The sequence below is a fragment of the Caretta caretta genome, chromosome 20 (genome assembly GCF_965140235.1).
Source record: "Caretta caretta isolate rCarCar2 chromosome 20, rCarCar1.hap1, whole genome shotgun sequence".
Classification (NCBI taxonomy): domain Eukaryota; kingdom Metazoa; phylum Chordata; order Testudines; family Cheloniidae; genus Caretta; species Caretta caretta.
This window is the reverse complement of record NC_134225.1, coordinates 22,390,642-22,406,001: the sequence shown is the minus strand read 5'-3', so window position 1 is coordinate 22,406,001 and position 15,360 is coordinate 22,390,642. Positions and strand designations below refer to the sequence as shown.

General features: G+C 69.5%; 1 protein-coding gene across 10 annotated transcripts in view; it reads right to left on the bottom strand.

Moving 5' to 3' along the window:
* Positions 1–277: 277 nt before the first annotated feature.
* Positions 278–15,360, bottom strand: part of DOCK6 (dedicator of cytokinesis 6) — a 63,920-nt gene continuing 48,837 nt past the window's right edge. For 4 of the 10 annotated variants that reach the window (XM_075121789.1, XM_048831743.2, XM_048831745.2 and 1 more), the window contains 17 exons: positions 14,368–14,452; positions 13,891–13,987; positions 12,909–13,043; positions 12,016–12,168; positions 11,552–11,710; positions 11,061–11,161; positions 10,404–10,596; positions 9,083–9,226; positions 8,754–8,885; positions 8,073–8,087; positions 6,095–6,220; positions 5,030–5,119; positions 4,422–4,658; positions 3,224–3,367; positions 2,820–2,926; positions 2,382–2,549; positions 278–2,013 (listed from right to left, as the gene is read on the bottom strand). In XM_075121789.1, the coding sequence (XP_074977890.1) occupies positions 1,971–2,013; positions 2,382–2,549; positions 2,820–2,926; positions 3,224–3,367; positions 4,422–4,658; positions 5,030–5,119; positions 6,095–6,220; positions 8,073–8,087; positions 8,754–8,885; positions 9,083–9,226; positions 10,404–10,596; positions 11,061–11,161; positions 11,552–11,710; positions 12,016–12,168; positions 12,909–13,043; positions 13,891–13,987; positions 14,368–14,452 (2,129 nt within the window). In that variant the 3' untranslated portion in view covers positions 278–1,970. Of the gene's footprint in view, positions 2,014–2,381; positions 2,550–2,819; positions 2,927–3,223; positions 3,368–4,421; positions 4,659–5,029; positions 5,120–6,094; positions 6,229–8,072; positions 8,088–8,753; positions 8,886–9,082; positions 9,227–10,403; positions 10,597–11,060; positions 11,162–11,551; positions 11,711–12,015; positions 12,169–12,908; positions 13,044–13,890; positions 13,988–14,367; positions 14,453–15,360 lie in introns of those variants that run through there. The other 6 variants (XM_075121790.1, XM_075121791.1, XM_075121792.1 and 3 more) reach the window with 6 other exon arrangements.

Genomic DNA, 15,360 nt, shown 5'->3' with positions numbered 1-15,360 from the left:
TAGATGCCACAAGCTCCAGCGAAAGGGGGCGGGTGGGTGGCAGGGCCTGGCTCTGCCACTGGCCTGTGGGGGGGGGTGTCCTCAGTTTCCCCTCCAAAGCCTTGGCGAGCGTCAGCTCGACAGGCAGGGATGTGTTTGCCCAGCGCTCAGCCCGAGGGGGCCCCCACATTCCTGGGGGGCTGCATGGGGGCTGGTGGGCAGAGGCGTCCCCCTCCGCCCCCCGCCCTCACTCGACCCCACTGCAACACAAACACAAACCAGACTCGGCTCCTGGGAATTCAAACAATCCAAAGGTTTTGGGTTTTATTGTTAAATCGCTTTATAAATAAACCCCCGGCCGGCGCCTCTCCCCGCGGTCCCAGCCGGCCAGACACGGGGTGTGGGGGCAGGACCGGGGTGGGAGGCTACGGAGGACGCTGAGGGGAGACCACGTCCCCCCGTGTCCTGCCCCAGAGCAAGGCAGAAGCCAAATCCAATGGGGTGCATGGGAGGGGAGGGGAGGGAGCTGGGGGGGGGGGGGGCAGCAACAGCTTCACCCCTCCCCTACCTGGTATTTAATGTGGGGGAGAGTTTCCAGTTTGGGGTTAAGGCCGGTGGTCCAGACCGGGAAGGGGGAGGGGCACAGCACCAGTGATTTGAAGGGGGCAGGGAAGGTCTGGGCTCCCCCCCAACTCCCCATCCAGGCCCTGCTGGAGTTGAGGGGGCAGCAGGGCCCCACACCGGACACTCTTGGCCCCCCCAGGGTACAGCTGGGGGGTGGGGGGGCTCGCACTGACACTGCAGGGCCTGGGGAATCCCCTGCCCACCCCACAGGTGGAGGGCCTGGAGTGGGACCTAATGGAGGGGCCCATGCCTGGCAGCCCCCCCCATCTCTGTGCCCCTTTGCTGGGGGTACCGCCTGCCCCACTGCCAGTAGACCAGCCCCCTCTCCCCGACTCACGTGGAACAGCCTCATGGCTATGCTTCACCCTGCCCCTGCTTGCCCTCCCCATTTAACCAGATCAGCCCCCCAGACCTCCCCTTCCACCCATGGGTTAATGAACGTCCCAGAGGGCCCCCCCCCGCTGGGGGTCAAGGGAAGAGATAGCAGAAGCGGGGGAGAGGAAGGCTCCTCAGAGTGAGAAAAGAAACATACAGAGGTGAGTGGGGCGGGAAGTGGGGCACCCCCCCTCCTTCCACTACAGCTAGGGCCGGCCCAGGCACTTGGGGGGTTGGAAGGCTCCAGCTGCCCCCCCTCCAGCACAGGGATTGGGCAGAGGCTGTGTCCCCCCCTGCCCCCGGAGGGGTGGGGGAGCAGGATCCTCAAGCACCACAAGGGCCATAGGGCCCCTGGCTTTGGTGTGGGGGGGGGAGCCAGGACTCCTGGGTTCTGTTCCCAGCACTAGGAGGGGGACTCCATGGCCTGCCCCATTCTCTCGCCCCAGGAACCAGCCAGCTGTGCCATTTGCCATGGGGGAGGTGGGGGTGATCTTGGCCTGGTGCCGCTTCGCTGCCCGCATTTGGGGGATCCGCAGGGGGAGACGCTCCGGGGGCAGCTTGCTGAGCTTTGGTCCAGAGGCAGGGTCCCTGGCAGGATTGGGGCCACCCAACTTCTACCGCTGGCTGCTAGGTAACAGGCTAGACAGCCCGCCTGGCTCCTGCAGCACCGGGCACAGGCCGCGGGAGAGACACCAGACCCGAGTCCTGGCGCCTTGCCCTTAACGCCCCGGGCAGCAGAAGGCAGCGGGAAGGGGCGGAGAACGACCCTGATACACCACGGACACCTGGCATTTGACTGGGTCGAGTGGTCTCCCCGCAGGCCCGGCTGGGGGCAGAGTTTGAGAGTGGGCCTGGACCCGGGGGAGGTGGCTTGGGCTGGCTCCATACGGGGGGCTCAGCAAGGCACTCTGGAGGCTGGCAGGGTGTGTCCCCCCAGGCTGGAAGAGCGGACGCAGCCGGTCCAAGGTCCTCGGTGATCCCGCTGGCTCCTCCTAGCCCTCCAGCTTGTGGAGACTAGACCTGTTCAGAGAGTTTCTGGTGGGGGCAAGGGGGGAAAGCCTCTAATTAATCCAATGGGTGAAATTAACATGTGGCAAATCCGCCCCCTCCCCGGCGGGTGGGGGACCCTGGTAACTGCCAGGTGTGGAGAGACCCCAGGGAACAAGCCAACCCTGGATTCCCCGCTCAGGGAAGGGAGTGGAGTGTAGTGGTCAGAGCAGAGAGCCAGGATTCCTGGGTCCCATTCCTGGCTATGCCACAGGATTCCCTGCATGACCCTGGGCACGTCCCGTCTCCTCACTGCCTCAGTTTCTCCTCTTGTCCTGTGCATATTCTGGCTGGGCACGACCTGGGGACGGTCTCTCCCTGTGTCCGGGCAGTGCCTGGCGCCGGGGGGTGCTCACCGGTGGGTGGAGTGCGGGACGAGTGGGGCGTAGAGCTGGGGGATCCGGCGGCCCAGCAGGGGCTGCAGCGACTCCCGGAGGCGCAGGAAGTTCCGTTCCAGCTCCCGGTGATACTCGCGCTGGTCCGGCCCGATCAGCGCCTTGTTCTTACGCAGGGCGTCTTCGCACCTGGAACCGAGGGGCGGGGCTCATCACCACGGCCAACGGGGGTCCCAGAATGCCCTGCTTCGCCCCAGCTGAGTGCAGGGCCCAGGGCTGGGGGGCTCGGAGCCCCACGGAGGGAGCTGGGGGCAGGCAGGGGCCAGGACCCAGCCCCCCACCTCCTGGGGATGAGGCCAGCCCTGACGAAGGGTTGTGCCGGTGGGGGAAGCGGGGGGCCGGGGCGCTGGGTGCCAGGGGGGAGAGGGGGGAAGGGGGGGTGGGTGGGGGGGCCGGTACCGTTTGGTGAAGTCCCTGAAGCAGAGGCGCAGCTTGTTGTGGTGCCGGTAGAGCCGGGGGTCGTCCGGGATCTCGGCCAGGAACACCTGGGCCACCTCCAGCGGGCCCTGGGCAATGGGCAGTGGGTCAGCGCCCGGCCCCGCCCCCTGCTGGCCCAGCCCCGCCCCTGACCAGCCCGGCCCCGCCCCCTGCTGGCCCAGCCCTGCCCTGCCCGGCCCGGTCCCGCCGGTGCCCCAGCATGACTCAACTCCTGGCGCGAGGGCCAAAGCGGCCGCGGGGCGGGGGATGTGGGGGGGCACCGGCGCAGCCCCAGAAGGGGGTGGGGAGGGAGGATCGAGGCCCCCTCCCGGCCTGTGTCCGCTGCGTGACCCCCGACCCCCCTGCCCTGCCCTGGGCCGCCCCACCTGGTTGACGGTGGTGCCCACGCAGCCCTGCAGCACCATCTGCAGCATCTTGGCGTCGGCCGGGTCCTGGTGGGTGGCGAAGGCCAGTTCCTGCGTCTTCTTCTGCATGTCCTCAATGGCCACCTCGATGGGGGTCAGGATGATCTGGGTGCACCGGGGGGGGGGGGGTCAACTCGGCCCCCCAGACCCCTGCAGAACCCTGCCCCCCCGCCGAGCCCCCCTCCCAAACCCCCGCCCATGGCGCCCACCGCCGAGCCCCCGCCTCCCCCCCCGCAGCCCGGCACCCACCGCCGAGCCTCCCTCCCGAACCTCTGCCCACGGCGCCCACCGCCGAGCCCCCCTCCCGAACTCCTGCCACGGCGCCCACCGTCGAGCCCCCCTCCTGAACCCCTGCCCACGGCACCCCCGCTGAGCACCTGCTTCCCCCCCCGCAGCCCGGCACCCACCGCCGAGCCTCCCTCCCGAACTCCTGCCCACGGCACCCCCGCCGAGCCCCCCTCCCGAACCCCCGCAGCCCGACGCCCACCGCCGCGCCCCCCTCCTGAACCCCTGCCCACGGCACCCCTGCTGAGCACCTGCTTCCCCCCCCGCAGCCCGGCACCCACCGCCGAGCCTCCCTCCCGAACTCCTGCCCACGGCACCCCCGCCGAGCCCCCCTCCCGAACCCCCGCAGCCCGACGCCCATCACTGAGCCCCCCTCCTGAACCCCTGCCCACGGCACCCCTGCTGAGCACCTGCTTCCCCCCCCCGCAGCCCGGCACCCACCGCCGAGCCTCCCTCCCGAACTCCTGCCCACGGCACCCCCGCCGAGCCCCCCTCCCGAACCCCCGCAGCCCGACGCCCATCACTGAGCCCCCCTCCTGAACCCCCACCCAAGGCGCCCCCGCTGAGCACCTGCTTCCCCCCCCGCAGCCCGGCACCCACCGCCGAGCCTCCCTCCCGAACTCCTGCCTACGTCACCCCCGCCGAGCCCCCCTCCCGAACCCCCGCAGCCCGGCGCCCACCGCCGCGCCCCCCTCCCGAACCCCTGCCCACGGCACCCCCGCCGAGCCCCCCTCCCGAACCCCCGCAGCCCGACGCCCACCGCCGAGCCCCCCTCCCAAACCCCTGCCCACGGCACCCCCGCCGAGCCCCCCTCCCGAACCCCCGCAGCCCGACGCCCACCGCCGAGCCCCCCTGCCGAGCCCCCCGGCGGCACCTCCTCCTTGTGGACGACGGGCAGGCGGGTTCTGAGGTAGGGGAAGGCGTGCGAGGTGGAGAGCAGCGTCTTGCGCTTGAATTGCTCGTGCAGCTCCCCGTGCGCCCGCCCGTCCAGCGTGAAGGGCGTGCAGAAGAGGAAGCTGCACAGACCATAGTTCTTCTCGAAGTAGGTGACCCGCTCCTTCAGCTCGTAGGTGTCGAAGAAGGGCTCCACATAGGTCAGCTGGATGTAGGCCTGGGGGGCGGGGGGTGGCCGTGAAGGGGGGCACGGCCGGGAATCTGCCGTCCAGCCCCAGGGAGCCCCATGACAGGAGGACCCGGCCCACCCTGCCCTCCTCACGGCCCCGGAGCTGGGTGACACTGGGCGAGTCCTTGTCCTGCTTCGCGCCTCGGTTTCCCCTCCTGCCTTGTGCCTACGCAGACTGGGAGCTCCTTGGGGCAGGGCGGGTCTCGCTGTGTCCATGCAGCGCCCGGCACGATGGGGACCCCCAATCTCGGCTGGAGTCTGGGCAGCACCCGGGGCGTGACAGGGGAGGGAGGGGGTCCAATCTCAGCCGGGGGCCCCAGGCACTGCCGTATACCCCTAACCATGGGTCCCAGCTTTACCTTATTGGGGTCCAGCTTGGCCTTGTCCACAGGGTTCGAGTCCTTGATGATCTCGACCAGGTCATCCCCGAAGCGTTCGGCGTAGAACTCCTGCGGGCGGGGGGGGGGGGGGGGGAAGAGACCCCCCCGTTCTATGGGGCTGGGCCTGGAACTGGCCAGTTTCCAGCCAGGGCGCCTCTGGCCGTCACCCCGGGGGGTGGCCCCAGAACAGCCCCAGGTCCCCCAGCCTGCAGCCTCCCTGGCTGGCAGCGGAGGGACCACGGAGGCCCAGTGTGTGTAGAAGGGCCCCCAGCCCCCCACCCCGCTGTCCCGGGGCAGAGCTGCCCAAGCTGCAGACAGAATTCATCTAGGTGCCCAGGGACCACAATGATGGGCAGAGGGGGCATGGGTGCCTGGCGATCAGAGGTCCATGGGGGGGCACCCAGGCAGCGTCCCATGCAGGGGGGCGGGTTACAAGCCGGGCTCCCAGGAGAGCTGCCAAAATCCAGCAGGATTCCCACCCCTCCCCCCCCGGCCACTGCGGGAAGCTGGGGGGCAGTGTGAGGGGCAGAACCAGCCCATGGAACTCCAGCCAGGGAGGCCCGAGGGGGAGAGCAGGGCCATTTCCAACCGACCCGCAGCCCCCAACTACCCCAGCCCTGGGCTCCCCCCATCCTGCCGGTGCCCCTCACTCCGATCCGCAGCCCCTAGCCACCCCAGCCCTGGGCTCCCCCCATCCTGCCGGTGCCCCTCACTCCGATCCGCAGCCCCTAGCCACCCCAGCCCTGGGCTCCCCCCATCCTGCTGGTGCCCCTCACTCCGAGCCGCAGCCCCCTGCTAGCCCATTCCTGGGCTCCCCCCATCCTGCCGGTGCCCCTCACTCCGACCCGCAGCCCCCAGCCAGCCCAGCCCTGGGCTCCCCCCACCCTGCCAGTGCCCCTCACTCCGACCCGCAGCCCCCAGCCAGCCCAGCCCTGGGCTCCCCCCATCCTGCCAGTGCCCCTCACTCCGACCCGCAGCCCCCAGCCAGCCCAGCCCTGGGCTCCCCCCACCCTGCCGGTGCCCCTCTCCCTGCCCCTGCCTCACCTCCAGCCGGTGGGAGATCTCGGCCAGCTTGGTGATGGATGGCTCTTTATACACAAACTCCTGCTCGTCCAGGTCCCCGAACTTGCTGCCGTAGAATCCGACCCGGAAATACGTCCCGAACATGCGCTGGGGGCCTGGGCAGAGCGGGGCCGGTGAGCCTGGGCGCCGGGCCAGGAAAGGCCAAGAGCCGGCGGCCGCAAGCCTCCCTTAACTGCAGCCATCTCCGGATACAGCAACAGCTTGGGGGCAGGGTGGGGAAGGGGCAGCCATGGTGCTGCCATAGGGGAACCCTGGGACCTGACTGGCAGGGGGGGAAGGGAGGCTGGAGGGGGCAGTGGGACCTAATGGTTACAGCAGGACGCCTGGGTTCTCTCCCCAGCTCTGGGAGGGGAAGTGGGGGCTAGTGGTTAGACCCCACCCAGAGCTAGGGAGAGAACTCAGGAGTCCTGGCACCCGGCCCCCTGCTCTAACCACTAGATGCCCCCTTCCCTCTCAGCAGGGACCCAGGAGCTGCTCTCTGACCCTGCTGCCCACCCTGCGGAGAGCCGGCCGGGCTGGGGGAGCCGGGCACAGCAGGGAAACCCGCGGCCTTGCCTGGGCGTTGCTGGGCGCGAGGCTCCGAGGCCAGACCCAGAACCCACCAGGCTCGGGGGTTCCCAGGGAACGGCCTCCCCAGTCCCTTCCCAGGCACTCGGCTGCCACAGCCGCACCCCCACACGGACGCTCCCCTCCATCCTCCAGCACAATCCTGCCCTCAGGACCCCCAGGGCACCCCCTCACCCGTCCCTGCTGAGAGTAGAGCCCCCCTCTCCCTCGGTAGCCTCGGGTCCCTGGTTCAGGCCCCGTCCCTAGGAGCTTTTCTCCGGCTCCTCCCCTGCATCCCCCCCCGACCTGGCTTTGCTCCCTGGCTGGGAGGTTCCTGCAGCTTGGAGGACATGGCCCAGGGCACGCCCCCAAATTGGTGGCACGCCCCAGGGGGGCGACTTACCGCAGCATCGAGGTGGGGGAGCAGCAGCGGGCAGGACCGGCAGCCGGGGAGAGAAGACGAGAGGCAGCAAGTTAGTAGGGGGCAGGGGGTGGCTCCTAGCATGGCGGTGGGGGGCCCAGGGCCTGGCAGGGGGGGCCCCCGGGACAGATCGGCCCCCCCCGTACGGTAGAGCTGAAACCACCATGCAGCCCCCATCTCCCCCGGGGCACTGCCATCCCCAGCCACCTCCACTTTGACCCAACATACAGAGGTGAAAGGTCACCGGCGTCGCACCTGGGGTCACCCGGGGCACACTGGGGCAGAGGGGCTGGGGGGGGCTGCACCCCCACCCTGTATGGGGATTTCCTGCCCTGGCCCACAGCTCTTCCCAGCCAGGGCTACCTGGCCCCCCAGTCTGGAAGTGGGCGCGAAGCAGGGACCAGCCGAGACCTGCTAACTCATCACACTCAGGACAACCGCCCACGGTCGGGGTCACTCGCAGCAGGGAGAGCAGGGCCACTAACCGCTAGGCCCCACTCCCCTCCCCGAGCCAGGGAGAGAACCCAGGAGTCCTGGCTCCCAGCCCCCACCGCTCTAACCGCTAGACCCCACTCCCCTCCCCGAGTCAGGGAGAGAACCCTGGAGTCCTGGCTCCCAGCCCCCGCCGCTCTAACCGCTAGGCCCCACTCCCCTCCCCGAGTCAGGGAGAGAACCCTGGAGTCCTGGCTCCCAGCCCCCGCCGCTCTAACCGCTAGGCCCCACTCCCCTCCCCAAGCCAGGGAGGGAACCCAGGAGTCCTGGCTCCCAGCCCCCGCCGCTCTAACCGCTAGGCCCCGCTTCCCAAGCTGGACAGCGTTAGAAACAGACCATTCCACCAGGCAGCCCAGACCATGCACGGGGGTGGGGGGGGCATGCGCGGGGGGGGGGGGGCTGTGAGGGTGCTGCACACACAGGGCTGGGGGGAGGGGGTGGGCACACACACACACACACACACACACACACGTGTCCTACCTCCCAGCCAGCGCTCTGACAGGACGGGCGCAGAGGGGGGCGAAGAGAGCAGGAGAGAGAGCTCGTCAATTGCCGTCGGGACCCCCCCGCCCCCTCCCCCTGCCGCACAGGATCGCACCCACAGCACCCCCCCCCCCCGGACACTGCAGGTGGGGCTTGGAGGGGAGGCCTGACCGATCAGAAAACACTGCCCCCCTGGGGAACTGGGGCAACCCCGAGGCAGCTCCCCACTGCAGCCAGCTGGGCACCACCCACTTCGCCTTCAGTGGGAAGCTGGGGTCCCCTCCCCTACAATTCACATCTCTGCCACAAGGGGGCGCTCTCACCAAGGGACCACGCCCACACTCTGCCGAGCAGCCAAGGGGCCCCCTCAGGCTAATAGAAGTTGCTCCACGGTGCAGAGGGGGAAACTGAGGCACAGACAGGCAGGGACCTGCCCAGAGATGCGGGCAGACAGTGGCAGAGCCAGGGAGAGAACCCAGGAGTCCTGGCTCCCAGCCCCGCCACTCTAACCACTAGACCCCCACCTCCCTTCCCCGAGCCAGGGAGAGAACCCAGGAGTCCTGGCTCTTGGTCCCAACACCACCCACTGGAGCCGCTCCCCTCCAGGACCCATGGCCCCGAGGCTGCAGGGCCCCGGCCCGCGCGGCCCCCCAGCTGTGCCCGCCGGCGGGCGCTCACCTGGCTGGTGATCTTGCCGAAGGCGTCCTGCAGGTTGCCGTGCAGCGCAGCCAGCTTCTTGAACTCCCGGTTGGCCTCGTGGATGGGGATGAGGATCTTGTAGACCTCGTTCACCGCCTCGTACATCCCGCCCTGGGGGGGGTCAGACGGGGACCGCAGCCCCCCAGCCACGTGAGCAAAGGGGGCAAATAGTCTGCCCAGGCCCAGGCCCAGACACCCCCTCCAAACGCCCCACGCACTGCCCCTTCCGCCGCCAGGGGCAGGCTCAGGGCCACGCTGGCTCCCTCCCTCGGCCGGCGGCGGCAGTAGGGCCGTTCCCTGGCGCTCACCATGGTGAAGAAGGCGGCCGCCTGCTCCAGCAGCCCCACCAGCCCCAGCTCAGTGAAGAACTTCCCGGAGCAGATCCCCTCCTCGTCCGGGGCCAGCACGTCGTCCGAGACGGCCGACTCCTCCAGCACGTTGGACGAGATGCCCTGCCGGAGACGGGCGGTGAGCGGGGCTGGGGGGCCGAGAACCCCCCGCTGCCCCCCACGGGCGGGCAGGTCAGCGGGCAGGCCTGCCCGGGGATGGGGCAGGGAGGAGGTTCTAGTGTTAGAGGGGTGGGGGGGCAGCCAGGACTCCTGGGTTCTCTCCTCAGTTCAGGGAGGGAAGCGGGGTCTAATGGTCAGAGCATGGGGCTGGGGGCCAGGACTCCTGGGTTCTCTCCCTGGCTCTGGAGGGGAGTTGGGGCTGGTGGGTTGGAGCGGAGGGCGGGGGCTGGAAGCCAGGACTCCTGGGTTCTCCCCCCGGCTCTGGAGGGGAGTTGGGGCTGGTGGGTTGGAGCCGGGGGCGGGGCCTGGAAGCCAGGACTCCTGGGTTCTCCCCCCAGTTCAGGGAGGGGAGCGGGGTGGGGTCTAGGGGTCAGAGCATGGGTCTGGGAGCCAGGACTCCTGGGTTCTCTCCCTGGCTCTGGAGGGGAGTTGGGGCTGGTGGGTTGGAGCGGAGGGCGGGGGCTGGAAGCCAAGACTCCTGGGTCCTCTCCCCGGCTCTGGAGGGGAGCTGGGGCTGGTGGGTTGGAGCCGGGGGCGGGGGCTGGAAGCCAGGACTCCTGGGTTCTCCCCCCGGCTCTGGAGGGGAGTTGGGGCTGGTGGGTTGGAGCCGGGGGCGGGGGCTGGAAGCCAGGACTCCTGGGTTCTCCCCCCGGCTCTGGAGGGGAGTTGGGGCTGGTGGGTTGGAGCCGGGGGCGGGGGCTGGAAGCCAGGACTCCTGGGTTCTCTCCCTGGCTCTGGAGGGGAGTTGGGGCTGGTGGGTTGGAGCGGAGGGCGGGGGCTGGAAGCCAAGACTCCTGGGTCCTCTCCCCGGCTCTGGAGGGGAGCTGGGGCTGGTGGGTTGGAGCCGGGGGCGGTGGCTGGAAGCCAGGACTCCTGGGTTCTCCCCCGGCTCTGGAGGGGAGTTGGGGCTGGTGGGTTGGAGCCGGGGGCTGGAAGCCAGGACTCCTGGGTTCTCCCCCCCAGCTCAGGGAGGGGAGCGGGGTGGGGTCTAGGGGGTCAGAGCATGGGTCTGGGAGCCAGGACTCCTGGGTTCTCTCCTTCTCCCCCTGGCAGGGGTGGTGTGTCTGGTCAGTACTCGAGGGGGCACCGTCCCCGATCTCCTCTGCCGCCCCCCGCTCACCTGGAAGGAGACGCAGCCCACGGGCAGGTAGCGACAGTCCTCCAGCATGCTCAGGTACTCGGCCACCAGCGCGGCCGCGTGCACCAGGCACTGGGCCGCCTCGGCGTGGTTCCCCTGGGACGAGTGCTTGGCCGCCATGTTCTGCAGCCACGTCAGCCGCAGGTCCGGGGAGTTCTGGTAGCCCTTGGCGATCCTGGGAAAGAAACAGGGGCTGAGAGCCAGGACGCCTGGGTTCTCCCCCTGGTCCGGGGGCAGGACGGGACGACTAGTGGGTTAGAGCGGTGGTGCGGGAGGGCTGAGAGCCAGGACACCTGGGTTCTCTCGCCAGCCCGGGGAGGGGAGGGGGGGTCTAGTCGGTTGGAGTGGGGGGCTGGAACCCAGGGCTCAGTCCGTTAGCTTGTGACAAGTCTCCCCTCTGTTCCTCAGCCCCCCACTTCTCTACTGGGAGGTGCCACTCCCAGGGAGTTGCGTGGGGGGGGGGGGGGGGGCTGTATTCCTGCCTGGACTGCCTGAGCAGTGCACGGGGGTGGGCAGGACCAGGAACCTGGCTGGGGGCGGATGGGGCGTGGGGGAGGACGCTGGAGGAGCAGGCTGGGGGCGTGGCCATGGCTGGGGGCGTGGCCGGGGCTGGGTAGGGGGCGTGGCCGGGGCTCTCACCTGTACATCAGGTCTATCAGCATCTCTGGATCCTCCTGATGCTCCTTCATCTTGACGGTGTCGGTGAGGATCATGTGCAGGTTGAAGACGAGGTCCTGCACCTGGGGGGGACAGCGGGGGGGCCGGGGCTCAGACTCCCCCCTCCCCGCCCATCACCCCACACTGTCAGCGCCGCTCCGGGAGCGTGGCTGGGCCGGGGCCCCCAGCAGGGCCGGGGCCCCCAGCAGAGCCGGCCACGCGCCAGCCTGCCACAGGGGGCCGAGAGTCGAGGAGCCCTTGGCTGGACCAGCCCCAGGCTGTTGAGGGGACCCTGTGTGCCCTCCCGCTACCCCCAGCTGGCACCAACCCGGTACCCACTCAGCTACAGGAATGGGCCCTCAGGGGGCACAGCGGGGGAGCCTGGCTGTCTGGGGGCCTGTCAATCAGGGCAGGCCCCCCCCCCGCTCAGGGAAGGTGCCGTGCAGTGGGCTTCCCCCCCCCCGCCCCCGTACCTGCTCGGCGAAGCTGCTGTCCCGCAGCCCGGCGTCCTCCTCGGTGTAGGTCAGGATGGTTTTCAGCGAGCGCCGTAGATGCTCCTCGTTGAAGTTGGACGAGGTCCCGACGAGCGAGGAGAGCGACATCGTCACCTGCATCTTCACCCGGGCAAAGTTCTGCGGGGGGAGGGGGAGGGGAGGGGCTGAGCCGAGGAACCTGCGGCGCCCCCTGCTGCCCGGCTGCTGGCATGGGGGTGAGGGCAGGGGATGCCCAGGCAGCCCCTGGGATCCCGCCGGCTGGCTGTGCCCGAGTTCCCTGGCAGCCCGGAGCCTCCAACAAACCACCCCCATCTTCCTCTTGCAAAGGAGCCGGCGGTGTGTCCCAGACAGCCCACCCAACGGCTGCGCTCCACCCCAGAGACAGCCGCATGGCAGCGGGCGGGGAGTGGGGCCGTGCCCAGCGGGGGGGGGGCTGCACTCACGTGGCCGATCTCGAAGTTCTGGCGCATGAGCAGGTAGAGGGAGGCGCTGGCGTGGGTGCGGATGGCAGCCACCCGGCTGCTACAATGCCGCAGCAGCCGCAGGCACAGGTCGGCGCAGAGCTCCGTGTCCTCCTCGAACAGCATCTCCGGGAACTGCGCCGTGGGGAGAGGGGTTACAGCCGCCCCGGGAGGCCAGGACGCCTGGGTTCTCGCCCGGCGCTGGCAGGGAGCGGGGTCCAGGGGCTGGAATGCGGGGGGGCGCTGGGAGCCAGGACGCCTGGGTTCTCGCCCGGCGCTGGCAGGGAGCGGGGTCCAGGGGCTGGAATGCGGGGGGGGGGGGGGCGCTGGGAGCCAGGACGCCTGGGTTCTCGCCCGGCGCTGGCAGGGAGCGGGGTCCAGGGGCTGGAATGCAGGGGGGGGGCGGCGCTGGGAGCCAGGACGCCTGGGTTCTCGCCCGGCGCTGGAAGGAAGCGCTGGCAGCCAGGACACCTGGGTTCTCGCCCGGCTTGCTGGAGGGCCCAGCAGCTGCGGCAGCAGGTTGGGTTCCCATCCTGGCTTCACCACTCCCTCTGGATGGAGTCACACAAACCCAGGCGCGACCTCCCCAGAGCTGGCCCGGCCCAGCCACCCGTGGGACGGGCCCAGGCGAACCCACCCTGGACTCCGATCTCCCGCTGCCCAGGGGCCCCCATGGGCAGACAGAGCCCTTCTCCCCGCTGCCCAGTCACCCCGTCCACCCCCCCGCCAGCTCCCTGTGGGCCATCGATCTCGGGGCCCCTGGATCGACCTGCCCTGGCTGGGCTGGGCTGAGCCAGCGGGCACCTGCCCCAGTCCCAGGGCGCGGCTACTCGGAGGCAGCGGAGCCCGGGGGCCGCCCGGGGGCCCCCACTCACCTTGCTCACCAGCGCCCTCTGGGAGGCGAAGCAGTGCTGCAGGAAGAGGGCGCTGGGCGTGCAGGCCATGCCGTGGAGCAGCACCCGCAGCACCCCGTCAAGCACGCTCTCCTTGGCCTCCGCCAGCAGCACCGTCTGCGGGACACGGGCCGTGAGGGCGGAGCTCGCCAGGGGGAGGGGCCAGGAGGGCGGAGCTCGCCAGGGGGAGGGGCCAGGAGGGCGGAGCTCACCAGGGGGAGGGGCCAGGAGGGCGGAGCTCACCAGGGGGAGGAGCTTGCCAGGGGAGGGGCCGGGAAGGCGGAGCTCCCAGGGGGAGGGGCCGGGAAGGCGGAGCTCACCAGAGGCAGAGCTTGCCAGGGGGAGGGGCTGGGAGGGTGGAGCTCGCCAGGGGAGGAGCTTGCCAGGGGAGGGGCCGGGAAGGCGGAGCTCCCAGGGGGAGGAGCTTGCCAGGGGAGGGGCCGGGAAGGCGGAGCTCCCAGGGGGAGGGGCCAGGAAGGCGGAGCTCACCAGAGGCAGAGCTTGCCAGGGGGAGGGGCTGGGAGGGTGGAGCTCGCTGGGGGAGGAGCTTGCCAGGGGGAGGGGCTGGGAGGGCGGAGCTCACCAGGGGGCGGTGCTCACCAGGGGGAGGGGCTTGCCAGGGGAGGGGCCGGGAGGGCAGAGCTCACCAGGGGGAGGAGCTTGCTAGGGGGAAGGGCCAGGTAGGCGGAGCTTGCCAGGGGAGAGGCCGGGAGGGTGGTGCTCTGGGGAGTGGGGATGGAGCTCGCCCAGGAGGGGAGAGGAAGGAGCAGGAGGGCAGAGCCTCCTGGGGCAACCAGTCCCTGATGTTCACAGGGAGCAGGGGCTGGTTGTTAGAGGCAGGAGCTGGGAGCCAGGGCCCCTGGGTCCCATCCCCAGCTCTGAGAGGGGGCAGGACAGGTCAGCGGCAGCTGCTGGGGTGCGGGGGGCGCTGGGAGGGAAGGGGTTAACTCCGCCTTGCCCCCACCTGGACGATGATCTCCAGTGTGTCCAGCACCACCAGGTTGGCCTCGGTCGCCAGGTTCCCCTCCACCAGCACCTCCTGCTCCACCTCCTCCCGGCTCCTGGGGGAGAGCGGGGCATCAGCATCCACCCCCCAGCCTGGCACTCCCCAGGGCCAGCCCCCTGCGTGCCACGGGCTCCTTGGTGTCACTCCCATCCTGGTCCCTGCCCAGTGCCCCCAGCCCCCACCCACCCCATGGCCCCCCAGTGCTCCCCAGCATCCACCCCCCCAGACACTGCCCCAGCACCCCCTAGCATGGAGCCCCCCCCCAGCCCAGCCCCCCACAGTGCCCTGGGCTCCCTGGCATCGCTCCCATCCTGGGCCCTGCCCAGCACCCTCCAGCCCGGCACCCCCCAGCACCCCCCTCCCCTCCCAGCCCGGTGCCCCCAGTGTCTCCTGGCGCCCCCCACCCCAGGGCCCCAGGTGTGGCAGCACACGCACTTGTCCACCTTGTCGGAGTTCGGGCGCCAGTGGGCGAGGTTCTTCCTCCAGCGAACGCTCTCCTGGCCCCCCAGGGGGCTGCGCTCTGCGGGAAGTGCGTGTGTGTCAGGAGCTGCATGGCAGAGGCTGGGGTGGGGAGAGGCAGGCGTGGCACAGCAGGGGCTGGGGGGGGGCACGCCACAGGCTGGGGGAGTCTGGCAGGTGCAGTGGGCAGGGTCGGCCAGGGCCAGAAGCAGGGCTGGCGGGGCAGGGCCAGGGCCAACAAGGGGGTGTAACATTACTGACGTGAACTGGGACCGTATAGATCATTGTTGCAACCAAGGTCCTGTAGTTGCACCTAATCTTGTACAAAGAAGGTCCAGGACGGGGTCTATGGAGAGGTTGTGAGTTGCTGGTTATGACGGTGTGTGTGTGTTTGTGTGTGTGTGTGATGTTTCTAAGCAGCCTCAGTGAAGTATTTGGCCAGCTTCTTGAGAAGGGACTATTCTCCGAAGGTGCCCAATCCAGAAACACTTCGCTGACAATGGACTTTGGGAGACGCCAATCCACATCTGAGCTTTCCTGGGAACTCAAACTAACAGGTAAAGAACGGCAAACTGAGGCATGCATGGACATGTGACTTGTCCATGTGACTCCAGACTCCATCTTGCTGCTGTGATTTCCACAGTGGGAATGGAGGGGGGTCCTCCCACGGGCAGAGAATATAACAGGCCCTGAAAACCCCTCCCACCTGGTTGTCTGTCCTGCTGCTCACCTCTGGAGGGACGTTGCTACACACAGAAGCTCTGAACTCAGGACCGAAGGACCCCTCCCAGCTGGGGACGTTCTCCAGAGCCTTGATTTGAACCTGCCGCTTATTCCATCCCTGCTACAAGCCTGACCCGAGAACTTGGCCGTTACTGGATGGGACTGATTCCATTTCACCAGTGCTGGCTCTCACCAACCTTGGTTTCCTTTGATCAATAAACCTTTAGCTTTTAGATGCTAAAGGAT